Source organism: Lepidochelys kempii, chromosome 14 (assembly GCF_965140285.1).
Source record: "Lepidochelys kempii isolate rLepKem1 chromosome 14, rLepKem1.hap1, whole genome shotgun sequence".
Lineage (NCBI taxonomy): Eukaryota > Metazoa > Chordata > Testudines > Cheloniidae > Lepidochelys > Lepidochelys kempii.
Genome location: NC_136393.1, coordinates 46017215 through 46043376, shown reverse-complemented (window position 1 = coordinate 46043376; position 26162 = coordinate 46017215). Strand labels below are relative to the sequence as shown.

The 26162-nt window shown below is 50.3% G+C and overlaps 1 protein-coding gene across 4 annotated transcripts; it reads left to right on the top strand.

The window, feature by feature from the left end:
* Window positions 1–921: 921 nt before the first annotated feature.
* LOC140897523 (uncharacterized) lies at window positions 922–24860 on the top strand. Of its 4 annotated transcripts, none has more exons than XM_078848585.1 (5): window positions 922–1241; window positions 5194–5282; window positions 5759–5885; window positions 7340–7456; window positions 8457–11927. In XM_078848585.1, the coding sequence occupies exons 2-5, from the start codon at window positions 5259–5261 to the stop codon at window positions 9737–9739; spliced, it is 1551 nt and encodes a 516-aa protein (XP_078704711.1). In that variant the 5' UTR covers window positions 922–1241; window positions 5194–5258; the 3' UTR covers window positions 9740–11927. The 4 variants fall into 4 exon arrangements, with proteins under 4 accessions (XP_078704711.1, XP_078704710.1, XP_078704709.1 ...); XM_078848584.1 differs by having other exon boundaries at window positions 5191–5282; XM_078848583.1 differs by having other exon boundaries at window positions 4982–5282.
* The last annotated feature ends 1302 nt before the right edge of the window (window positions 24861–26162 follow it).

The following is a 26162-nucleotide window of genomic DNA, read 5'->3' as shown; positions in this document are numbered from 1 at the left end:
AGTCCTGAAAGAGAGGCACCTTGAGGAATAAAAGGGCAGGTAGGTGGAACAGATTCCTGGGAGAAATCCCAAGAAAGATCTGGGTCTCCCGAGAACTATAAGCATTGGGACATCCAGACCAACAGGCCGGGGACAACGCCTGCCCCTCACCCCTGCACCAGTGAGACCCCAGCCCGCTACACACGAGCTCCTGCCCTGTTTCCCCTCCTGGGCTGCTTTCCAACCCCAGGGGCTGAGATCTGAGGCGGCAGGGCTGGCTGGTGCAGAGGCACGTTACCCGGGGGTGCAGGAGGGTCTCTCTCCAGCGGGCTCCGGGGTGTGGGCAGAGCCCCAGGCTGGTTCCAGCCACGGGAGAAAGTCCCCACCCGGGCTGGGCGCAGCGGGGGCTTGGATGAGTCTCTCTCCCGGCACGGACACCCCGCAGCGGCTCGGTCCGGGAGTGGGAGGCGGCGGCTCCCGACCCAGGAAGATAAACAGAGACAAAGCCAGCGCCGCTCCACCTCTTAGCAAGAACCGGTGGCCTCCGGGTACAGCCGCGAATGAACCGTGGTCCGGGCCCCGCTCCAGCCCTTCCCCTCCCCGCCAGCCGGACCCTGGAGGGATGTGGCCAGTTTCCTTCTCTGAGCTCCTTCCCTGAACGGCAGAAACCTGCGGAGCAAACCACACACCCACAGCCCCGTGTGTCCCCCCCCCCGGCCACCCCGCGGCTCAGGGCAGGCTCGCTGGGGCTCGGATCCCGTCACCCCAGGTTCTCTTCCGTCCTGGGGTGCTGGGACAATGTACACAGTGTGTGTGTGTGGGTGGGGGGGCTGACAGCCATTGACCCCCAACTGCAAACCCTGGATAGGATGGAAACCATTTCAAGCCAGGGGGTGCCGCGCCCAGCACCCGTAATTCCAGCGCCTATGCTGGGGGCCCCCCAAATCTCCATACAACCCCCCCCCTTCTGAAAGGGATCTTGCCGTTTCCGGTTTTCTCTCCCCCATGGGCACAGGCTGCCCCCGGTCTCAGGGAGGCAGCGAGCCAGGACCGTGGGGCCCAGCGGCGGCTGCGAGGCCAGGGGTTTCTCGCTAGGACCCAGAAGGGAGCTGGGGCAGGGGCGATCCCTGGGGCCCGGCCGCAGGAAGTGAACTGCGGTAACCCTTTTTGTCTGCGCCAGTTCCTGGCTCCCGGCATCGCCCCCTGCGAGACCCCAGAAAAGCCCCCTGCGGGTGGGGACCCGAACCCGGGCTGCGGCAGAGGTGACTATAGTGGGGGGGGGGGTGATCTCTTTTATTGGAGCAGCTTCTCTTGGTGCCAGGGATCAGCGTCCCCCAGCCACCCAGAGCTCCTCCGCAGGGCTGGGAAAGGTACCCCCAGGGGTCACACTGCAAGGGGGAAGGGCCTGGGTAGCATTCATAGGTAGCCCAGATGGTATTCAAGGTAAGACTGGCCCATGAACACCTCTGCAGGCGTAGGACAAAAAGAGTTGGTGGGTTAGAGACTGTCCGAAGAGGTCATAAATCCAGGGTCTCTGTTCCCTCCGTGATTTTGAGTGTCTAGCAGAGTAATAAGAAAAGGAGGACTTGTGGCACCTTAGAGACTAACCTTTTCTTTTTGCGAATACAGACTAACACGGCTGTTACTCTGAAACCTAGCAGAGTAATGAATTTCAGCTCCTGGGCTACATAAGAGCGGCCACACTGGGTCAGACCCAAGGTCCATCTAGCCCAGTGTCCTGTCTTCCCAAAGTGGCCAGTGCCAGGTGCCCCACAGGGAACTAACAGACCAGGGAATCATCAAGTGAGCCAGTCCCAGCTTCTGGCAAACAGAGACAAGGGACAGCATCCCGGCTCCTCTTCTGAAAGCGCGGGGCAGGTTCCCTTGAGGCTAAGGATGGCTAAGTCCCGTATAGACTATGCTGCATTTGGGGGCATTGCATTCCCGCTGCTCCACGTGAGACTCTGGAAATGGCCCAACCTGATGATCACTTTAGATAAGCTATTACCAGCAGGACAGTGGGGTGGGAGGAGGTATTGTTTCATATTCTCTGTGTGTATATAAAGTCTGCTGCAGTTTCCACGGTATGCATCCGATGAAGTGAGCTGTAGCTCACGAAAGCTCATGCTCAAATAAATTGGTTAGTCTCTAAGGTGACACAAATACTCCTTTTCTCTCCCTTCCGAGAGCCCAGCACATCCCCAATTGGGAAGACAGACCTTCCCAGCAATGCTCCCGTCCCTCGACACCCCACACCCAGATCCAAGGGCTCCCTGTTAAATAGGGTGACCAGATGTCCCCTTTTTATAGGGACAATCCCGTTTTTTGGGGTTTTTTCTTATATAGGCGCCTATTACCCCCCACCCCCTGTCCCGTTCTTTCACAGGTGCTGTCTGGTCACCCTACTGTTAAATCCTGTCTGGTGTGGGGGATTCAGGAGGAGAAACAGGCAAACGGGTTCAGAGACACCATGATCAGGCCCCAGTGGGGTTTCCCCTTAGTCTCTCCGGGGATGGATTGTCAGGAAGGGAAAGGGTGAAAACTCAGACAGAGATGGAGGGAAAATGGAAGAGGGAGGTGTATGCTTGTGGGATGGTGGAAATTTTTAGTTCAAAAAACCATAATCCAATATATTATCTGCCCTCTTCCCTTCCCCTGCTGCAAAAAATAAACAGGGGGGGTCCCCTTGAATTCCACAGAGAGGGGTAAATCTCCCCCGTTTTAACGTGCTTGACAGGGATGTGTTTGCACCATCAGATACATCCAGTCTGAAAGGGCTGAAGGAGGCAGGGTCCTGTGTTAATGAACGGTGCCGTGTGGGATCCTATCTGTAGAGATTATATCTGAATGCACACACACCTAATGGGGAAGAATTAACGTTGCCTGGCCACCCTTGATTCTGACCCTGTATTTACTATAAGTGCTACACTTTGCAACCTGAATAATATTAAGAACACAAGAACGGCCACGCTGGGTCAAACCAAAGGTCCATCTAGCCCAGTGTCCCGTCTTCCGACAGTGGCCAGTGCCAGGTGCCCCAGAGGGAATGAACAGAACAGGGAATCATCAAGTGATCCATCCCCTGTTGCTCATTCCCAGCTTCTGGCAAACAGAGGCTAGGGACACCATCCCTGCCCATCCTGGCTAATTGCCACTGATGGACCTATCCTGCATGAATTTATCTAGTTCTTTTTTGAACCCTGTTATGGTCCTGTCCTTCACAATATCCTCTGGCAAAGAGTTCCAGGGGTTGTGTGAAGAATATCTTTTTTGAGATGGGGCGACCAGATCTGCAGACAGTATTCAAGATGTGGGTGTACCATGGATTTTTTTTATGTAGGGTTTTTTTGTTTTTTTTTGGAATAATGTCAATTGGAGCAATTTTGCTGGTCTTCTATGTAATTATCTAATAGGTCAATATAACCCCTTTTGATCTTGTCTCTTTTCTCTCCAAATATCTAATACAGGTGAACAACTCAGGTTCTTTTGCTTTTTCTCTGGCCCGATTTTGATATAAAATCCCCTTGGGTCAATTTCTCTTGATTTTTCTATTATTGTTATATATTTTCTGGATAAATATATTATCTCCATAAATAAGATAACAGAATGTTGGGAATCATTAGGAAAGGGATAGATAATAAGACAGAAAATATCATAATGCCTCTATATAAATCCATGGCACGCCCACATCTTGAATACTGCGTGCAGATGTGGTTGCCCCATCTCAAAAAAGAGATATTGGAATTGGAAAAGTTTCAGAAAAGGGAAACAAAAATGATTAGGGGGATAGAACAGCTTCCGTATAGGACAGATTAATAAGACTGGGACTTTTCAGCTTGGGAAAGAGACGACTAAGGGGGGATATGATAGAGGTCTATAAAATCATGACTGGTTTGGAGAAAGTAAATAAGGAAGTGTTATTTACTCCTTCTCATAACACAAAAACTAGGGATCAAATAAAATGAATAGGCAGCAGGTTTAAAAACAAACAAAAGGCAGTATTTCTTCACACAGTGCACAGTCAACCTGTGGAACTCCTTGCTAGAGGACCTTGTGAAAGCCAAGACCATAAAAGGGTTCAAAAAAGAACTAGATAAATTCATGGAGAGTAGGTCCATCAATGTCTATTAGCCAAGATGGGCAGGGACGGTGTCCCTAGCCTCTGATTGCCAGAAGCCGGGAATGGGTGACAGGGAATGGATCATTTGAGCATTACGTGTTCTGTTCATTCCCTCTGGGGCACCTGGCATTGGCCACTGTTGGAAGACGGGACACTGGGCTGGATGAACCATTGGTCTGATCCGTTATGGCTGTTCATATTTGTCTCCCTAAATACCCAGATTTTGAGTCACTCCCCCGCTTTGAAACTTCTGTTTGTTGGAGGGAAGAAGTGAGTTTTTCCCACCACTGCCAATGGGACTGAAGCAACAGGCTGCTCCCAGCCAAGACTGGCTGAGATTCCCTACGTTCTGCACGGACAGCTGTCGAATCCCATTCTGTCCAATGAGGCTAAAGCCAGGCTGTTCCGTGTTTGGCACGAGACAGTGAAATATGGAAGAGAGGTGGGGAACCAGAAGGAGGCTGGAGAATTGAAGGGGGATGGGGGAGCCAGACGGTATGGAGAGGGTGGATAGGGATGTGGAGGGTGCATTAGAAGGGGAGCGAGGGGAGTAGGGAAGCGGGGATGCAGAAGGACGGGGTGCAGGGGAATCGGGCAGGGTGCTGACTGAGGGGTGTAGGGGAAAAGGGCTGGCAGAGAGGGAAAAGATGAGCGGTAGGATACTGCAGCAGGGGAAATAAAGGAGGGAGATGTTCCCAGCTCCTGTAACCACCCAGAGCCATTCCTTGCATCGTCCCTGGGCAGAGTGACTTTCCTGGGAAACAGGTGAGGAGCTGAGAGAGGAGAAGCCAGGTCCTGTCCCCGCTGGGTCCCCAGGGTGCTGGGGTGAAGTGAGGCCCTTGGGAACGATGTCAGGGCTGCTTTGATTCTGCTCTTTCCTAGCGTGCGGTTGAGAGACTCTGCTACTGGGAGGGTTTAAAGCTATCTCCATGGGTTTCGTCCTGGTGGTCGGCTCCGCGACGAAATAAAGTGACCCGCGTTTGCCCGGAACCTAGGACATCCATTTGCAGGCAAAGACCCGGGAGGGAACTGGGCTGTGAAATGCACTGAAGCCCCTTCTGAACGATCCCCAGTTGCCCTTCTCACCCCAGCAGGTCGTGGAATAACAACCCTGTGGCCGTCGCGATTGTCCCGACCTCTCAGGTGACAAGAAAGGACAATGACTATGGCAGAGCAAACTCAGGTAGGGGGTTTTCAGGGAGCTGCGGGTGGGTTTGTATGAGAGCGGGAGGGGCAGGACCAGGGGTGAAAGTAACTTAAGGGATTTACCGGTACTCCGGAGTCCTGAGCATGGGGGCGTGACCTCAACCGGAAAAGGCAGGGCCTTTAAATACCCGGCCCTTTAAATCAAGATTTAAAGTCCCCAGGGCTCCCTTTAAAGAGCCAGCCTGGGGAAGCCGGTCCTGTCCGGCACGGCATACTGGCTTTTGCCGGTACGCCGTACCGAACTGTACCGGCTTACTTTCACCTCTGGGCAGGAAACACACAGGAGGGATGGGGAGAGGGTGGGACAAACCCGCTTCTTGGACTTGTTCAGTCTAGGGCGGGATTCTGCTATCTCTCCCCACCCAGGAGCTTCCATTTTATTGGCCATCTTCGCTCAGGAATAGTGGGGTTGTGGCTGGGGCAGCAGGCGCTGAGTGGGCTCTTTCGTTCCAGATGCCGGTGGCCTTCGAGGAGGTGGCTGTGTATTTCACCCAGGGGCAGGGGGCTCTGCTGGACCCCGCTCAGAGAGCCCTCTACAGGGACGTGATGCAGGAGAACTATGAGACGGTGACCTCGCTGGGTAAGGGATTCCCGTCCCCTCAAACCCGTGGGGACTCTGAGATGCTTTTTTGGCGTTTGCTCATGTTCTTCCCTGGTCACTTAGATTTAGAGCAGGGGTGGCCAACCTGAGTCTGAGAAGGAGCCAGAATTTACCAGTGCACATTGCCAAAGAGCTACACTACCACATCAGCAGCCCCCCTTCAGCTCCTGCCCCCCACCCCCAGTGTCTCTCACCTGCCAGCAGCGCCGCTGATCAGCGCCTAACTCTCCATCCCTGCGCCTCCCAGCCATCGCGATCAGCAGGAGGCTTGGGGGGCGGGGGAGGAGGAGGAGCAAGGGCGCAGCAGACTCAGGGAAAGGGGCGGGGGCCTTGGGGAAGGGGTGGAGTGGGGCTGGGGCCTGGGGCAGAGCCAGGGATTGAGCAGTGAGCCCCCTGTAGCGCATTGGAAAGTTGGCACCTGTACCTCCGGCCCCGGAGTCAGGGCCAATGCAAGGAGCCGCATCTTAACCTCTGGGGAGCCACAAGTTGGCCACCCTTGATTTAGAGCAACAAAAATGATGAAAGGTCTAGAAAACACGACCTAGGGGGGAAGACTGAAAACACTGGGTTTGTTTAGTCTGGAGAAGAGCAGACTGAGAGGGGACGGGATAACAGTTTTCAGGTACATAAAAGGTTGTTACAAGAAGGAGGGAGAACAATTGTTCTCCTTAACCTCTGAGGCTAGGACAAGAAGCAATGGGCTTAAATTGCAGCAAGGGGGGTTTAGGTTGGACATTAGGAAAAATGTCCTAACTGTCAGGGTGGTTAAGCACTGGAATAAATTGCCAAGGGAGGTTGTGGAATCTACATTATTGGAGATTTTTAAGAGCAGGTTGGACAAACACCTGTCAGGGATGGTCTAGATAATACTTAGTCCTGCCACGAGTGCTGGGGACTGGACTAGACGACCTCTCGAAGTCCCTTCCAGTCCTACGATTCTCTGATTTCAGAGGATTGGATCCTGTATTCCCCAGATCCGGTGCTAGGTAGAAATTCCTCTCCGGATCTTCTTCCATAGAACGGAGGGCTCAGTAGCACAATGGAGATGCTAATTCATCCCCTTGTAAAGGGGAAAGTCTGGCATTTACCAGTCTGTATTAATTCTCTTACACACAGTCCCCGTTCCGCTCCATTCCTGGGGCTAGCTCCCTCTGTGTGGAGTGCTCTGAAGCTTTAGAAACGGGCAGGGGATTTAGATCTTAGTCAGCAGGTCCCACAAAGTGCACAGCTCCTGAAAACTGCCAACTGAGGGCGCAAAACGTCCCAGTCTACCTGTCCCAAGGGGGCTCAGTCACCACGTTCCGGTCCCTTCACGTTCCACATCCACGCAGCACAGCACGGGGCCAGGTTAAGATCAGGGAATGTTCTTTGTAACAAATCCTCTCCCAATGCCTGACACACGCTGATCTCACCTGGTTTCACCCCTGCCCCAGCAGGATTTCCCCTTCCCAAACCTGACCTGATCGCCCGGCTGGAACGAGGGGAAGAGCCGTGGGTGCCCGATCTCAACAGCCCTGCAGAAAGAGAGATCCTGAGAGGTGCCTGGGCAGGTGAGTTATCAGTGACACTGACATGGAAACCGTCTGGGGAGGGAAGGATAAAAGCCAGGGCTCCCACGACTGTGCTGTGAGCGACTCCCCCAGTTCTGCCTCATTTCACCCAGGTCAAGGTGGGAGTAGCCGGTGTCACACTCTTATATTGGGCAATTCTCAGGACTTGCCATCCTGACTGACAGCCGGCAGAGCTCCCTGCCTGGCTTTCATACTGTGTGCAGATGTGCTCGCCGCCTCTCAAAAAAGATATATTGGAATTGAAAAAGGTTCAGAAAAGGGCAGCAAAAATTATTAGGGGTATGGAACAGCTTCCGTATGAGGAAAGATAAATCAGACGGGGACTTTTCAGTTTGGAAAAGAGATGACTAAGGGGGGATATGGTAGAGGTCTATAAAATCATGACTGGGATGGAGAAAGTAAATAAGGAAGTGTTGTTAACTCCTTCTCATACCACAAGAACTAGGGGCCACCCAATGACATGAATAGGCAGCAGGTTTAAAACAAATAAAAGGAAGTATTTCTTCACACAACGCACAGTCAGTCTGTGAAACTCTTTGCCAGCGGATGTTGTGAAGGCCAAGACTATGACAGGGTTCAAAAAAGAACTAGATAAATTCATGGAGGATTGGTCCATCGATGGCTATTAGCCAGGATGGGCAGGAATGGAATCCCTAGCCCCTGTTTGCCAGAAGCTGGGAATGGGGGACAGGGGATGGATCACTTGTTCTGTTCATTCCCTCTGGGGCACCTGGCCTTGGTCACTGTCGGAAGACAGGACACTGGGCTAGACGGACCTTTGGTCTGACCCAGTCGGGCCGTTCTTATGTTTTATGTTCTTTATTTCTCCCTGCGTGTTTGGATGGGATGTGAAAGCAGAATTGTATTTTTCAATGTCTCCGGAAGTTATTGTGCCGTGTTTCCTCTCCCCGCTGTTCCCCTGTCTTTCCTTTCACTCCACCATTGGGAATGGTTCCTATCTGGGTTCTCTGTGTCTCAGCAGGTGAGGAGACGGTGGGTCAGAATGAGGAGAATCCTCAGCTGGAACGTCCTGAGCTAGTGGAAATGCATGAGATGTTCTCAGAGAGACCCAAAGGGAACGTTTCCCAAAACGGTGAGCAGGAAAAAACCTGGGCGAGTCAGTGCGTGTCGGATAGGCAGGTGGGAATCCAGCCAGGGAGGAAAGCAGACAGATCCAATTTTTGGGGGGGCGGATTCAAGGATCTTAAGGAAACCACAGCCCAGCAGAGAATCCACCTGGGAGAGAGAAAAAACAGTTGCACGGCCTGTGGGAAAAGCTTCAGCCGGCACTCAAACTTTATTTCTCATCAGCGAATTCACACAGGAGAGAGACCCTATACATGCTTGGTGTGTGGTAAAAGTTTCATTCAAAGCACACAGTTGATCAGGCATCAGAGAGTGCACACAGGAGAGAAGCCCTATAAATGCCTCCAATGCGGGAAAAGTTTCAATCAGAATTCACACCTCATTAGACACGAGAGACTGCACATGGGAGAGAAATTGTATAAATGCACCGAGTGTGGGAAAAGCTTCCATCGGAGTTCAGGTCTTACCTCACATCAGAGAATCCACACCGGACAGACGCCCTTCAAATGCCTGGAGTGTGGGAAAAGTTTTGACTGGAGCTCACGGCTTATTGCACATCAGAGGATTCACACAGGAGAGAGACCTTATAAGTGCCCGAAGTGTGGGAAATGTTTCATTCACAGCTCAGATCTTCTTTCCCATCAGAGAATCCACACAGGAGATAGACCCTATAAATGCCCCCAGTGTGGGAAAAGCTTCATTCAGAGCTCAGATCTTCTTTCCCACCAGAGAAACCACACAGGAGAAAAACCCTACAAATGCCAGGACTGCGGGAAAAGTTTTAATCGGAGCGCTCACCTGTTTAGACACCAGAGACTGCACACGGGGGAGGACTCTTATAAATGCCCCAGCTGTGGGGAAAGCTTCAGTCAGATCTCAGATCTTATTTCACACCAGAGAAGCCACACGAGTGAGAAATCCTATGAATGCCTCGACTGTGGGGAAAGGTTAAGTGACAGGTCGGCCCTTAATAGACATCACCGAACCCACACAGGGGAGAAACCCCATAAATGCCTCGACTGTGGGAAAAGTTTTGACTGGAGCTCGAACCTCATTGTGCATCGGAGAATTCACACGGGAGAGAAACCCTATAAATGCCCAGAGTGCGGGAAAAGCTTCAATCGGAACTCGCACCTCATTCGACATCAGAGACTTCACGTGGGAGAGAAACCTTGAATGTGTCCTCCCTGCATTCAGATCGCACCACTGCGCGGGACTGATTTCTGTAGCTCTCCATCGTGGGCAGCCTCGAAGACCTAGAAGCCTAAGAATCCCACTGCAGCCCGAGCAGCATCAGCCTCTGAGAGCTTGTCTAGACTTGGGAAGGGGGTTAGAGTTAGCTAGCACAACCCCATCTCCTACCAAACCTCCCCCACTGTTCCTAGTGTCGGCTGACTCGGAGCATCTCATTTGTACGGTTCTCCCCTATTAGCAAAGTGATTGTGAGTCCCTGAGTTCCCCCTTCAGAGACAGATGGGCTTCTTCCCAGTCATTCTGAGGATGCCCCATGCCGTTCTGAAGAGCTGCTATTTTTTGTACCTTTTTCCTTTTTTAAAACGTGAGTAGAGAGCTGGAGCAGAGAGAGACAAATGTGTTCTCACAGCCTCCGTGTTACTTAAGGCGGACAGGGTGAGCGGGGGAGGGGGGATTCCCTCCTTCCCCCCCTCCATTGTCACAGTCCCCCTTGATGCAGCAGACATGAAGAGTTGATCCTCCCCCGTTCTCCCGCTCCACTCCCCCAGTGTCTCCTGCTGTCAGCTCTCCATGCTCAGGAGTCACGCCTTGACTTGTTTGATCCCTGATCAGACCGATGAGGGCTGGAGAAGCAAGTGTAAGAGACCTGGAGGGAGAATTTGAAGGAATCCCAAAGCGAGTGTGGTTGTTCTGAGCTTAAATCCACGTGCCCAGCTATGGTAAAAGGCTAGATCCTCAAAGGGACTTTGGCACATTAAGTTCCTAAATCCAACACCTAGGCACCACTGAGATCCTCAAAAGCCCTGCTTAGCTGCTGCCTAACCCTGCAGGTACCTGCATTCCCTAGGGGCCTAAACTCCTGTCAGTAAAGTCCTCTGGGCATCTAAGTTTCAAGATGTCACACTGGAAAACATAATCCCAACTATACATATAAAATGATGGGGTCTACACTAGCTGTTACCGCTCAAGAAAGAAATCTTGGAGTCATTGTGGATAGTTCTCTGAAAACATCCACTCAATGTGCAGCAGTATTCAAAAAAGCTAACAGAATATTGGGAATCATTAAGAAAGGGATAGATAATAAGACAGAAAATACCATAATGCCTCTATATAAATCCATGGTGCACCCACAACTTGAACACTGTGTGCAGAAGTGGTCGCGCCGTCTCAAAAATGATATATTGGAATTGGAAAAGGTTCAGAAAAGGGCAACAAAAATGATTAGGGGTATAGAACGGCTTCCGTACAAGGAGAGATTATAAAGACTGGGACTTTTCAGCTTGGAAAAGAGACGACTAAGGGGAGATATGATGGAGGTCTATAAAATCATGAGTGGTGTAGAGAAAGTAAATAAGGAAGTGTTATTTACTCCTTCTCATAACATAAGAACTAGGGGCCACCAAATGAAATGAATAGGCAACAGGTTTAAAACAAACAAAAGGAAGTCAACCTGTTGCTTCTTCTTCAGGGCCATTTAGCTCAAGAGGAGGGGGAAGCCCAGCATGTAGGAGCTTGATGAGGCAGGGAACTCTGCCTCCATACCTGAACGCAGGTGGTCCCCCAAAGACTCCCAAGGATAGGGTGAACTACCGAGGGGCACTGCACTGAGAATGCTTGTTTTGTTCTGTATGATCATGTGTGCTTTAGCTGTTAAGTAAAAGAGCCATGGTGTTCCCCATGCAAAGTGTATGTGTGTGTTACATATAGGCTTGGAAGGACTTGATTTTTATCGGTAAATGTTGATTTCACTGTACACACACAAATAGATGTAAAATAGGTCAATTGAAAACAACTTGAAATTTATGACTAGGCAAAGTAAGAAAAATGCTCCTTGAGAAACTTTAGAGTCCAAATCCAGGTATTTAGACCTTTTCAATTCGGCTTATTTCAAAAGGAGCAGGGAACGAATAGTAAAAACAAGGATGATTGGTTGATGTAAGGATATGTATTCTGTATATTTGGATGTGTAACGCTGACAATTTGTGGTTTAATGGTTTATAAAAGTTTTAACTTTTCGACTCTTGACACATGCGGTCATTAAATAATTGTCGGACCTTGCAACTGTGACAGTTATTCCTGCTATGGTGAAATTGCAGTTTTCCTGCAATTGTGACAATTTTAAACGGTAAAAATCTCAAAAAAAATAAGCTTCAAAATAAACATCGCTATTATCTGGTGAAATGATTAAAAAGTAAAAATTGAATTCTGCCTAGAGTAGTTCTGTGCCTCACAACTATTACGTGGCCCCTTGAAGAGGTATCTGAGAAGTTTCACACCTTGGGGTGGATTTCTGGGTCAGGTTGTGTTTAACCGAAGGGGTGAGGGGGAATGTCTGAAGGATCAGCATTGAGCCGAGGGGCTTGCAGCTGGATAGCGGGTTCCAATTCTCGGGGTGGGGGGTGCTAGACACTTGGTCTGTGACCTGGCAGTGTGCCTCCGGACCTCAGGCGTGGGGCAGTGGCTGGATTCTGTTTAGGCTCCAGAGGCTTAAACCATCTGAGGACCCAGCTAGGTTCCCTCACAGCACTTTAGAGATGGAGCCCTCGACTCGGACTTGTGACTGAGAGATCACAGGACTTCTGCTGTTTTGCAAGGATCTGTAGCTCTACATGATGATAATGATTATAATCAATCCTGATGCTTCAGGGCTTCAGCAGGTCACTTGGCAGGGGTTAGGAGGGAATTTATTCCCCTTGATGCACAATTGGCTTGATATGTTCTATGTTCCCCACCACCACCACCACCTTCCTCTGAGGCAATCACGGCTGGAGATGGGACATTGGACAGGGTAGATCAGTTCTCTCAGGTGGTACAAAAACTCCTTTCTAGATTCTCTTGCTCAGGTGCTCAGGGTTCTGCTGATTGCCAGATTTGGCATTGGAAGGGAATTTTTCTCTAGATTAAATTAGCTGTGACCTGGGGAAGAGGGGGAGGGGTTCATCTTCCTTTATACCATGAAGCATGAATTGCCTGCTGGGATCACCTGGACATATTGCACCAGTATCAGCTGCGATTTTTGAAGCAGTTTACATAGGCACGTCGATTTCAGTGCATTTTGAAAATTGAAAGCTGCTATTCTAGGGAGAACTGTGTCTCTGGAACCCCTTCATCAAGTGACTCCCTGTTTGCACCCCTCACTCACTAAACCTGGGCAACCCCACTGGGGTCGCTGGGCCATGATCTCTTGTCACCCTGTAGCAAATCAGTGTAACTCCGTCGTAGTCACTTTGGCGGAATTGCCTCTCTTCCCTCATTTCAATCAGGAGTCGCTGGAATGGTCAGTCGCAGAGTGAAGCTACTGTGAATGGCGAATCGGGGAAAAAATCCCAGGGGGTCCTACAGCGTTGTCTATTGGAAAGGAAACAAGCGATATCAGAGATGGCGGGAAAATGGAAGACGGGAGGTTGGAGCGGGGGGTGGGGTGGTAATTCTAACCTTAACCCTAACCTCTATTACTGCCCCCAGAGACAAACCAGCAAGTCCCACCGAATTCCACCGCAATGGGGGAATCTCCCCAGCAGCGAAGTGCAGTGATCTTAATGTAATTAACACTGTGCTGGGCATCTTGATTCTGGCCCGGCCTACCTGGGTGTGCTCAAACGTGTCACTTTGCTAACTGTCTTCAAATTTTGGATTTTTGTGTGTACGATCAATATAAATCCCCTCTCATCTTCCTTCACTTGTATCTTCTAGGTAATTATCTAGTAGACAGATATGTAATATAATTATAAAATAATATAATGAATTAATTAGCAGATAGAATAGAAACGCCTTTGATATGGCCTGTTTTCTTTCCAATAGTCAGGTATTGCTGTAGGACCCCTCAGGTTTTCCCTTCTTTTCTCACTGAATTTAAAAACAAAATTCCCATCTGGTTTTGATTTATTGCCATCGATTTATGGATTATTTGCATGAATATTATTTCCCCCCTTTAATATCTACTATTTACTATTGAAAGTTTATTGAAGCACAGAAAACCTAGGAATTAAATCAAGCATTTATATCAAAACTCTGGTTGACTGATCATGCGAAACAAACTTAATTAGACTTTATGAAAGGTTGGGGTTTTTTTAGTTAACTATGATATATTATATTATTATATATTATATAACTATAATAATTTTTCATTAATACCCTTTCTTTGCTAGAAAGGAAAGGGTTCATTTTACTTTTTGTTTTGATGGGTGAAGGGCCTTTACTTGCTCTGTTTTTAACAAAAATACAGGCACAAGGCGGAGGAGAGACAGGGTAGAAATGACCAATGAAACAGGGTTTGTGTGGATGTTTTCAGAACACTGGACCGCTGGTTAGTTACCAGCGAATATTTCAGCTGGCAAATTGGGCAGAACACCGGCTGCTTGGACTCTGGTTTATGCTGTGATCAGAGACATTGTTTGATTGGATTTTTTTTTCTTTTTTTTTTTTAGTCAAAGCAGGTTTGGATGAACACAGGAGAGCTGAGAGTGAGAGACAGGGTAGGAGGGAAGGGTGTGTGGGTCAGTGTGTGAAATCTTCCCTCTCCCCCTCTCCCCTCCTCCTTTCCAGGCTTCATGGACATGGAGGCTTCTGTGCCTGAATCCTCCTTAATGCGAGGAGAGGCTGCTCCCCCAAGCAACAGCACAATGGGTATATGGCTATCATGGGGGGGAGGGAGGGGACTGGAATAATATGTACAGTGTGGGGGCTGAGAGCCATGGAACCAAGCTGTAAACCTTGGATATGACAGGTTTCAGAGTAGCAGCCGTGTTAATCTGTATTCGCAAAAAGAAAAGGAGGACTTGTGGCACCTTAGAGACTAACCAATTTATTTGAGCATAAGCTTTCGTGAGCTACAGCTCACTTCTAAGCTTTCGTGAGCTACAGCTCGCTTCATCGGATGCTGAAGTGAGCTGTAGCTCACGAAAGCTTATGCTCAAATAAATTGGTTAGTCTCTAAGGTGCCACAAGTCCTCCTTTTGTTCTTGGACATGATGGAAACCACTTCAAGCTGGGGGTGCGGCAGCCCCCCTACTTCCAGCGCCTATGATCGCTAGGACCCAGGAGGAGCTGGGGATGGAGTCATGCTGTCCCAGCAGCAGGAAGTGAATTGCACTGGCTACAGTAAGGCTTTGTAGCTGGGTGAATTCCAGTTTCCATTGTCCCTTTGCAAGATCCCCGAGCCCCGAATCTCCAGCCGGGCCCTTCCTGCTGCTCCCCAGGAGCCTCTCCCAGGGCAGAGCCCCCAGCTTGGCCAGGGCCCCCCTTCTTGGTCCAGCCCCTGCTTCCAGGGAGGGCCCCGCTTGGAGGGAAGGTAAGAGAGACCTTCCCATTGCACCGTAACAGGGAACAATGCCTCCCTTCAGCCCTGTCTGCAGGGGGAGGGTCAGGAGGATCTTGCTGGCTGGCTGCTCTCAGGCCTGTGTGCAGTGTGCTGGGGATTTGAGTTGAATTGGGTGGGATGCTCAGCCCCACCTGGTTTATTCATCTCCGCTCCTTTGGAGTGCGCTGCCGGTGGCATCCTTTGGCCCCCTGGGATTTTCCCATGATTTTAAAGCCAGTCGCCCGATTTTTCGGGAGCCTGACTCATGATTTTTGAACATTTGGGGTTGGCAAGCCCGGAGTGTCTTGCACAGTCCTCGCAGGTGAGATCCCCAAGGCAATCAGATGCTACAGCGGAGTCACACCAGCGAGGGATCTGGCTTGAAAAGTCTGTATTAACACGCCCATTTGAGTGCTGGCTTTGGGGTTCTTCAGAGTCTGTCCATCACTCACAGGTAGGCAGTGCCAGAGCCAAGGGAGGACTCACGACGACGTTAATTCTACTCACGGATGCGTGGGCAGAACGGCCAGTCCAAAACTGTGGGCCAGGACACAGTCCGGGGTGGGCCGCCGGTTTGTCCCGCTCTTAGAAAGTCAAGCGCTTCGTAAATCTTCAGCTCCACCTGACTCCTGTCACCTTGTTCAGTTTGACTAGATGATCATAATGGTCCCTTCTGACCTTCATATCTCTGAATCTGTGAAAACAGCGTGTTGGCCCGGTTTGAACCCCGAATTTGACTCTCCACTTTGTTTGTTTGTAAGTTTGGTTTTACTAAAACCGTTCGGGTTCAAAGATTTTGCAGCATTTCTCGGCGTGCAGACGGCTCGGGATTTCTCTCATTCCAGTTGCTGGCATTAAAAGGAAAAGGAAACGTGGACATGGTGTATTTACAGCATCTATAGTTTATATCGGCGGTCCCCAAACTTTTGAGTGTCATGGCCCCCCTTACCCCTGTCCGTGCCCCACATCCCCGCCTCCCTCCGGGGCTAGGGCCAGGAGCAGGGCTGTGGCTCTGTGGAGGTGGGGGGGACACAGACAGAGGTAAGGGAGCCAAGGCTGGGGGGTGTGTGTCTGGAGCCAGGAGCAGGTCCGCAGCTAGGCGCCAAGGCTGGGGATGGGGGTGGGAGCGGATCTGCAGCCGGGCTATGGTGGGGGCCAGCAGCCGGGCCCATGGCCAGGTGCAGTTCCACGCCCGGCCTCGCACCCAGCCTCGAACTTGGCCCGGGAATGGAGCCGTGGCCATCGGCCGAGGCTGGGGGCTGGCACGGGACTGGGAGCGGAGCCGCACTGAGGCTGGGGACGGGGCCAGGTGAGGAGGCAGGACTGGAGCAGAGCTGGGGGTGGGGAGGAGCTGGGTGGCGCTCCCTCCCTGTCCTTGTGGGGGCTGGCCTGGGCCCCACCACGCCTCCTTGACGTTCCTCCACTTCCCCCTGGGGGGGCATGCCCCACACTTTGGGGACCTCTCGTTTATATGGATGTAATCATTAAAATTAATACTTTTCCTCCAGAAGTGTTAATAGCTATTGCAACGATTGCACAGGTAGGCCCCAGGGGGGAAAGGTTTGGGAACCCCTGCACTGTTCATTAACACTGGCCCCCTGTCATTCAGTGCTTATAGACCTCTCGTCTATGCTGGGTTAAACACTTCCCTGTCAGCGCTTTGTATTGGGGAGCTCTACCCGGCTGTCAGACACTGGGACAGAGGTGGTCAGGCCTAATGGTCTGAGCTGGGGCAGTCATGCCCAGTGGTCGGAGCTGAAATCAGGAGTCAGGGGCAGGGGTGGAGCGAGGCTGGAGCAGGACTAGGAACAGGGCTGGAGCAAGGCTAAGGCTTGGGAAGTCTGTTGCCCCCCATCAGGCAGGAGACCATTCCAAGCCCTGGAGTGACAATGAGCTGCGCTGTTCCTCCTGTGGGGTTATATAGCCTGTCTGGGAGTCACATGACCAGTTTCTGGCTTGGGGATTGGCTGGAGCCTGGCATAGAAGGGACACGTCACATCATAAAATCTCTGTGGAATTCCAGGTTGTCTCAGGGACCCTAATGGGTTTAGATTATTTTCTTAACCATTCCCCACCAAATATCCTCCTTCTTTTCCCCTCCAAATATCTGTGTCACAAGGCAGGGCTTCTCTGCCTTTCCCAAACATGCTCGTCCACAGCCAATCTCCTCTAAGGGGGTTTATTTTATTAAAACAGGGAAGTAAACAAACTCACTCCTGTGTCTCCGGTTCAGGGCCACCCCTCCCAGGGGTCTCTGGTGCCCCTGCTCTGGGCATCTTCCCACTTTTAGTTGGCTCCACTCCGTTCCTGGAACGATGGTCCTAGATCTGCTTCTCTGAGTGCCTAGCTCTTTGCTTTTCAGAGACCCATCACTGGAGTTGGCTCCTCTCCACTGTGGGGTTCTTTCCCCCAGACGCAGCCTGTCTCAATAAAACCACCTCCGATTTAGCCTTTTCCTGTCTAACTGGTCAGGTTACATAGTTGCTTCAGCATTTCCTCATTTCCAGTCTCATTTATTGAATCCTCCTGACATAAAAATCTCTGCAAAAGTCATCAATTTTTCTTCTCTAGCAATTGGATAAGAACATAAGAGCGGCCAAACTGGGGTGGACCAATGGTCCATCTAGCCCTGTATCCTGTCTGTGAGAGTTGCCAGTACTAGAGCTTTAAGGGGAGTACAGAAAAGGGCAGAACAAATCCACTCTTGTCTTCTCCTCCCAGCTTCTAGCAGTCAGAGATTTAGGGTCACCCAGAGCACAGGGTTGCATCCCTGACCATCTTGGCTAACAGCCACTGGTGGACATATCTTCCATGAACTTATCCAGTTCTTTTTTTGAACCCAGTTATACTTCGGGCCTTCACAACATCCCCTGGCGAGGAGTTCCACAGGTTAGTTGCTCATCGTGCGACAAAGAACTTCCTCCTGTTTGTATTAAACCAGAGCTGCTGTGCCACTGATACCCAGAGGCACTCCTTCCCATTAGCGCTCGCAGGAGCCGATCTAGCTACTGGGAAAGCCAGTGCCCCTGTGAATGGACAGTAACCAAGTCTCCCTGACAGAGGGAGAGGGGACATGAAATGGAAAGGGGGAGAATGATTTAAAAGGGGCAGCAGGAGCAATAAGTGGAGAGAGAGGTTCCCAACTCCCAGACCTGCCCTGCTCCATTGACTGCATCTGTCCCTGGGCAGAATTTCCTGGGAACAAGGTGTGTGAGACCCTGTGCCTATGCCAGAAAGCAAGAAGACCCTGATACCTAGCTGTGCATTTCAGCTGGCTGACCAGTTCAGCGCACCTAAAAGATGCCTTGTAATATGTCACTGGGAAGCCAATAACTCACTGATCATTAATCTTGCAAGATGCATGTACAATCCACCCACAATGGATTATATAGATCTGCTGAAATTAGGATGGGTAATGTGTTTAAAAGGCATGCCAGGGGGAGATGATAAACTGTTTTTTTCCAGAGACGAGGAATGAGGATCTGGCTGCTTAAATGTGGCTCCCATGTAAATGAAGCAAGGTGTCTCCGGAGACAAAGAAAAGCACATTTGCATGCCAGGCTGACAAAGACATCAGGAGAGCAAAGGGGGCTTCGGGGTGTGTGTGATCACTTAATACAGAGGCTCTCAACCTTTGCAGGTTACTGGCCTCCTTTCAGGAGGCTGATTTGTCTTGCCTACCCCCAAGCTTCACCTCACTTAAAAATGACCTGCTTACAAAATTAGACCTAAAACTACAAAAGCCACTAGTACTGAAAAATTGCTTCCGTTCTCATTTTTACCATGTAATTATAAAATAAATCAACTGGATTATAAACAGTGTCCTTACATTTTGTTGTACTGGGGTCCCCAATATTCCAAGATTTGTTAATTATCAACATTATGGCTCAAACAACTCCCCAGCCAATTATTTTAAAACTCTTAGGTAAGATATCTGATTCTGCAGATTTAAAAATGTTTATGTTCAGTAGTAGCTGTTTAACCTCCTGTTTAGTTAATGTTGGAATAGAAAATATTTGTATGTATCTGAGGAGGCGGGAGGGATAGCTCAGTGGTTTGAGCATTGGCCTGCTAAACCCAGGGTTGTGAGTTCAATCCTTGAGGGGCCATTTAGGGATCAGGGCAAAAAATGGGGATTGGTCCTGCTTTGAGCAGGCGGTTGGACTAGATGACCTCCTGAGATCCCTTCCCACCCTGATATTCTATGATTGATTTCAGTGTGTCGTCTGTGGAGCAGTATAAACAAGTCAGTGTCGGTCTGAAATTTTAGTTCGTGCTGAGTTCACGAGTGCTTTTTATGGGGCTTGTTGTAAAACTAGGCAACTATCTAGATGAGTTGATGTAACCCCTGGAACGTGTACACCTGGTTGAGAACTACTCTTAATCTCAACGGGAGATGAAGGCTGTACCTTCCCACCTCCTGAAGTGGGGTTAAGGAACTCGGTTCCAGGAGAGAGCGGGACGCTGCAGGGAGACAGTGTTGGGGAAATTTGGGAGTGGCGGGGATTTTGGAGGTCATTCTGCCAACAGAACGGGCTCTGGCCTCTGTAGGTCTAGAAATAATCAGAGGTTTAACTGGGTGATGAAAGCAGAATGGCCAACCCCAACTGTTCAAAAACCATGAGTCAGGCTCACCCAGAATCATGCGATTGGCTTTGAAACCATGAGATCATGTAAAAATAAGAGATTTTTATTTGCTTTCTGCTTTTTGGGTGCACTAGGGTCACATGCTGAAGCTTTCTCTACAGCCACGAGGACTAGAAACTTGCTTTTTTCTTTAAGAATGACGGCTGAAATGATCATCTATTCACTTGACTCCAGAAGCTGGGGCTTTAAGGAAAACAATAATGATCATGAGACTCAGGACAAAATCCTGAGAGTTGGCAACACTGTGAAAGCCAGGATGTGACCGCAAGGCTTGTTTGCTGGCTGTTGGTGTCCGAGCTGCGAGCCACAGCAGTGTAACATTTAAGGCATCCAGAGTTGCAGAGCAGGTGGTGACAAAACTCCTTAATGGTCTGGGCTGAATCCCCAAATTGTGACAGTGAGGAGCAGAGAGAGGACAAGTCAGTTCCTGCCTCTTCCAAGTCCCCGTGCTGCTGGGGGGACTCTCTGCTCTTGTGGAGGGGAATCCCCCAAAGTGGGTCTGTTGATTCTGCTCTTTTCTAGCGTTTGTTACAGAGACTCTGTAACAGGGAGGGTTTAAAACTGTCTGGATGGGTTTAGTCCTGGTAGGAGGGGCCGGGTCTGCACTGGGATAAAGTGACCCAGCGTTTTCCCAGAATGGCAGGCTCCACAATGTAGGGAAAGAGCCTTGGGTGGGGGCGGGGGGCGGGAAATGGACGAAAGCCCCTTCTGAAAGCTTCCCAGTCGCTCCTCTCACCCCGACAGGCTGCAGAATAACAACCAGGTCGTCCCACTGGACCATGAAACAGGGCTGGGAAACGGCGGGAGCGGAACCTGCTCGGGTAAGGGATTTGAAGAGAGGTCGCTGCTCAAGGAGGAGGACAGAAAATAGCACATGTCGAGGGAGGATGGGGACAGTATGTCATTGACATACTGGGACTGCTCAGCCTGGGGCTGGAGTTTTAGATCAGGGCCATTGGAAGAGGGTAGAAATTCCCCCGTTTCTACAACAGGGAACAACCCCCGCCATACAAGGCTGGAGAAATTTACCAGACTCCCAGTGCCGGAGCCTGAAACTTCTAGCCAGAAGCAGCCAACAGGGCGAGATGTCCCATCCTAGAGACCCAGCTCCTAGGAACGTGAGGGGTTGGGATTTCTCTCCCTGGACCCGTTTTGGGGGTGCCATTTCGTGTATCACCTCTGGCTGGTAGGAATGTGACGAACATGAAGGCCCCTGCTCTCCTCCATCTGCTGGGATGGGAGGGACAAGAAGCTCTCTCTTTCTCCCCACCCTGAAGCCTCCTGGGTGCTGCGAGCAGGGTGGGGTGGGATTCTGCTACTCTGTCCCCCCTCCAGACCTTCCATTTTATTGGCCCCTCTCCCCTGTGACTAGTGGGATTGTGGCTGGGGCAGCAGGTGCTGAGTGGGGGTCTCTTGTTGTTTCAGGGGCCAGTGACCTTCGAGGAGGTGGCTGTGTATTTCACCCAGGGGCAGGGGGCTCTGCTGGACCCCGCTCAGAGAGCCCTCTACAGGGACGTCATGCAGGAGAACTATGAGACGGTGACCTCGCTGGGTAAGGGAGTCCCGTCCCTTCGGTTATTAAAGCCACGAGGTCCGTGAGGTGCCCAGTTCAGCTTCTGCTCAGGTTCTTTCCAGGTGGCTTAGATTTTAGGAGAATGGGCTGCACAAGTCCCCAGATCCAGTGAGACAGAGATTTTCTGCTCCACCCTCCTCCCACGTGATGGGGGAGGCAGAAACACAATAGAGCTGCTAAGTCGTCCCTATCCCCACAGCTTTCAAGGGGGCGGAAGCTTGTATTTGCCTGCCTGTGTTATTTCTCCCTGTCCCCATAGGTGCTGGAACTAGGGGTCCTGTCGCACTCCCTGGCTTGAAGTGGTTTCCCTTATATCCAGGGTTTATAGTTTGGTTCAAAGGCTCTCAGCACCCACCACTATAAAAATTGTTCCAGCACCCCTGCCTGTCCCCCTCCCTTCCAGGGACTAGCTCCAGCCCTGGGCAGGGCTCTGGCCTCTGTAGGATTACATATAGGCAGAGGCTTGACACCAGAGCTATGTCTGCATCACGAAGTCCCCCAGAGTGCACAGATCCTGGAAACTCCCACAGAACAGGCCGTCCCCCAAACAGACGCCTGCCTCTCCCATCAGGCCTCAGTGACTGCGTTTCCAGTTGTTCAGATTCAAGCCCAGCGTGGGGCCAGGTTAAAATCAGGGATTGTTCTTTGTGACAAATCCTTTCCCAATGCCTGACACGCCCTGATCTTGCCTGATTTCCCCTCCCCCCGTCCCCTAGCAGGATTCCCCCTTCCCAAACCTGAGCTGATCACCCAGCTGGAGCGAGGGGAAGAGCCGTGGGTCCCGGATCTCCAAGCCTGCGAGGAAAGGGAGAGCCCGAGAGGCGCCCGCACAGGTGAGGAATCGATGAAACGAGCACAAACCACCCGGGGAGTGAAGGAAAAAGCTGGGACTCCCACAAATGTGCTGTGAGCAAGAGCCCTCAGTTCTGCCTCATCTCACCCAGGTCAGGGCTGTAGCCAGCAGGGGTCACGTCCTCCTGGCAGGTGTCACTCACAGCTTCACGCTCACCCTGGCTTCCAGCTGGCAGGAGTTCCCTCCCTGACTTTACTTCCCCCTTGCTGTTTGGCTGGGATGTGGAGGCAGCATCAAATATCTCCGTCTTTCCTCTAGTTATTATGTTGCTAAACCTCTTCGCTGTTCTCCTGTTGTTTCTCTCTGGCACTGGGAGTGACTCCTGTCTGGATCCTCTCTCTCTCTGTCCCAGCAGGTGACGGGAGGGTGAGTGAAAACACAGAGGAGAATCTGCAGCAGGAAGGTCCTGAGCAAGTGGAATCACACAGGATGTTATTGGAAAGATCTGAAGGGAATTTTACCCAGGAGCGGCGAAAAGCCTGGGGAAATGGGCACAGGCCAGAGACGCAGCTGGGAACCCATCCAGGGCAGAAAGTGGGTAAATCCACCGATCATGGGGGAGTTTGCAAAGACCCCAAGGAAACCACAGCCCAGCAGAGAATCCCATCAGGAGTGAGAGACAACACATGCTCCGAGTGTGGAAAAAGCTTCAATCGGAGCTCAAACCTTATTTCACATCAGAGACTCCACACTGGAGACAGGCCTTTTAAATGCCTTGAGTGTGGGAGAAGTTTTAATCAGCGAGGGCACCTTGTTAGGCATCAGAGGCTCCACACCGGAGAAAAGTCCTATAAATGCCTGGAGTGCGGGAAAAGCTTCATTCAGAGCTCACATCTGATTAGACACCAAAGAGTCCACACGGGAGAGAGACCCTATATGTGCCTGAAGTGTGGGAAAATGTTTCGTGACGGCTCAGCCTTTATTAAGCATCAGCGAATCCACACGGGAGTTAAACCCCATAAATGTCTTGACTGTGGGAAAAGCTTCATTCAGAGCTCACATCTGATTAGACACCAAAGAGTCCACACCGGCGAGCAACCCTACAAGTGCCCGGAGTGTGGGAAAATGTTTGGTAACGGCTCAGTCCTTATTAACCATCGGAGAATCCACATGGGAGTTAAACCCCATAAATGCCTCGACTGTGGGAAAAGCTTCAATCGGAGCTCAACCCTGGTTAGACATCAGAGAACCCACACGGGAGAAAAACCCTTTATATGCCTGGAGTGCGGGAAAAAGTTTAGTGGAAGTTCAGCCCTTATTGTCCATCAGAGACTCCACACTGGGGATAAACCCTTTAAATGCTCTGACTGTGGGAAAAGTTTCATTCTGATCTCACGGCTCCTTGCCCATCAGAGAATCCACACGGGCGAGAAGCCCTATAAATGCCTCGAGTGTGGGAAAAGGTTTCGTGACAACTCAAGCCTTATCATGCATCAGATTAGACCCTACAAATGCCTGGACTGTGGGAAAAGCTTCAGTTACAACTCAGATCTTATTAGACATCACAGAACCCACACTGGAGAGAGACCGTATAAATGCCTGGACTGTGGGAAAGGCTTCAGTCAGAACTCAAATCTTATTATGCATCAAAGGCTGCACAAAGGGAAAAAACCTTGACTGTGGAACTTTCAGTTGGGGCTTTGAGCATACCAGGTATCAGCAAATCCACACAGGGAAGAAACCTCTTCAATTCTCAGTGTGGAAATGATTCCAGTGAAGCGAACAGCATATTGGATCTCAGAGATTCCACAAAGGAGAGAAATTCTCCCTGTGGCCTTTTTTTTTTTTTTAAAGTATCCATTTCCTCGTTCCTGCACACACTAGTGGCCTTTGCCTCTTAGGGATATCTGCCTGGACGCATGAACATCTTTTCCTGTGAAAAATGTGTTTTTAGAAACATTTTTATGATCAATCAGGACAAAAGGCCAAAACACTCAAAATTTTTCACCAAAAGGGATCTTCAGAAGGAAAGAAAATTCACTTTCAGGAGGACTAAAATGGAATTACTCAGCTTCTTGACTGTCCACCTGCAAGGCTCTTGTCAGTTTCACATTCTCCCTGTCCTGGAAAGGTGAAGTTGAATTGGTTGCTCCTGTAGGCCATGCTCTGTGCGCTATCCAACTTTTTAAGAGCCAAATGGCTTTTCAGGTTTCCTGACCACCTGAGAACGTCTCCAGGGAGTAGAATCTCATTTTGGCCACCTTTTAGAAACTGAAAAGATAGGTGTGGAAACTGAGGCTGGAAGAGTTGGAACAGGGATTAATTGCCCATTAGAACAGAAGGGGTGAAGTTTGTCCTATTTGGAAACAACAGACACTCCTCAAGACCTGTTGAAAGCAGCGTCTCCCAGGGGACTGAAAGGAAAGCATGCAGGGAGAGCAAAGCTCACAGGAGATTTGGACGGCATATAGTTGATTTGGGTGGTGAGGTGCAGATGTCCTGGCTGTGTAAATAGTGACGCTTTTGTAATTTGTTATGTTATTTCTTTCCTTTCTCTCTGGGTGATAAAGTCAGTCCAGGTGGCAACCTTTTAAACTCAAAGATTTGGTTGGGAGTGTAACTGATAGGGGAAATATCCTGACAGGGGAAACAAAACACTATGTAAATTGTTCAGTGTGTATCATTTGTTATTTGTGAAAATAATTTCTTTCTAGATGGGAGATCAGTCATTCACTGTGTCAACATCTTAGGCCTGGTGTACCCTTAAAAGTTAGGTTGACGTAGCTACATCAGTCAGGGGAGTGAAAAATCCACACCCCTGAGCAATATAGCTAGACCGAGCGAGCCCCCCTGTGTAGATGCAAAACTGTCAGTGGAAGGACGCTTCTGTTGACCTAGCTACTAACCCCTTCCATCAGTGTAGGTTGCATCTACACAATGGGGTTATACTGGTGCCAGTATGGTCTCTGTAGTGTAGACGTACCCTCAAACTCCATCAGGACGACAGCTGTTTTGCGCGGCAAGCCTAGGAGGGAGAGGGGAGCAGGGGGAACGTGGCGTGCTTGGGGGAGGAGGTAGGGCCGGGGCGGGGATTTGGGGAGGGATCCAATAGGGGCAGGGTGGGGCGGAGGCGGGGGCGAGGTTCGAGCACCCACCAGCGCTGACAGAAGTTGGCGTCTGTGCTAACTACCCCTCTTCCTGGCTAAATGGAAGGAAGAGTAAAGCCCCTCTTTGTAATAGGAGGCCGCCGCGCAAAGCACAAGGGCCCATGGCAACGCCTGAGCAGAGGTAAGCCGTGAGAATGAGGGGTTGTTTGGAGAGCTGTGTGTGCTAGAGAAGAAAAGCCAGCAGACAGCAGGAGAAGCAGTTATGAGAGTGGCTCGGAGAAGGAAAAGGGCCTGAGTTCCCCAAAGGAGTTAGGCTCCAAGGTCCCTGTTTAGGTGCCAAATCCCAGTTTCAGGACCACTACGATGCACAAAATTCGTGCTCTAGCCCAGTGGGTTCCTCGGGTCACTTGGCATCTAAGTTTTTGCAGTAGGGTTTCCCTCAGTGCCTATCTTTCCGCCTTGTAGCATCATCGAGCACTGCTGCCTAGAAGAGGTTAGATGGATCGGACCAATTACACAGCCCTGTTTAATACCATTAGTGGTAGGAAACGGGGTCAGACAGAATACCTTCTATGCAGACTGGCCCAAGCATTCCATCATGAACTAGTCTCAGAATGGCGGTGAATTTTTCTGGACAACCAAACTTACAAACTAGTTGCCATAGTCCAGGTCTTCTGATTGTGTCAAGTGCTTTAGCCAGGTTGAGGAAGACAGCGTGAAGGTCCTGTTGCTATTCTCTGCATTTCTCTTGCATCTGATGAGCTTCAAATACCATGTCTCTCATTGGCCTGAAATCACATGGTGACTCTGATAGCACGTGATTGACTATCAAAGAGTACTTTGGTCAGTGGTGGAGAGTAACGAGATAACGTGATAGTTGCCACAGTTTGACTTTTCACCTCGCCTCTTGTATATGGTGACAATGGTGGTGTCTTTAAAATCTTGTGGTATATCTTCAGTATTTCATATCTTGAGAGAGAGAGTCC

Excerpts from the sequence above, each read along its gene's own strand:
- LOC140897523 (XM_078848586.1), top strand. The coding sequence starts at position 5,259 with ATGACTATGGCAGAGCAAACTCAG. Across the intron at positions 5,283-5,758 it reads CTATGGCAGAGCAAACTCAG|ATGCCGGTGGCCTTCGAGGA; the intron begins GTAGGGGGTTTT and ends CTTTCGTTCCAG. Across the intron at positions 7,457-8,456 it reads CCTGAGAGGTGCCTGGGCAG|CAGGTGAGGAGACGGTGGGT; the intron begins GTGAGTTATCAG and ends TCTGTGTCTCAG.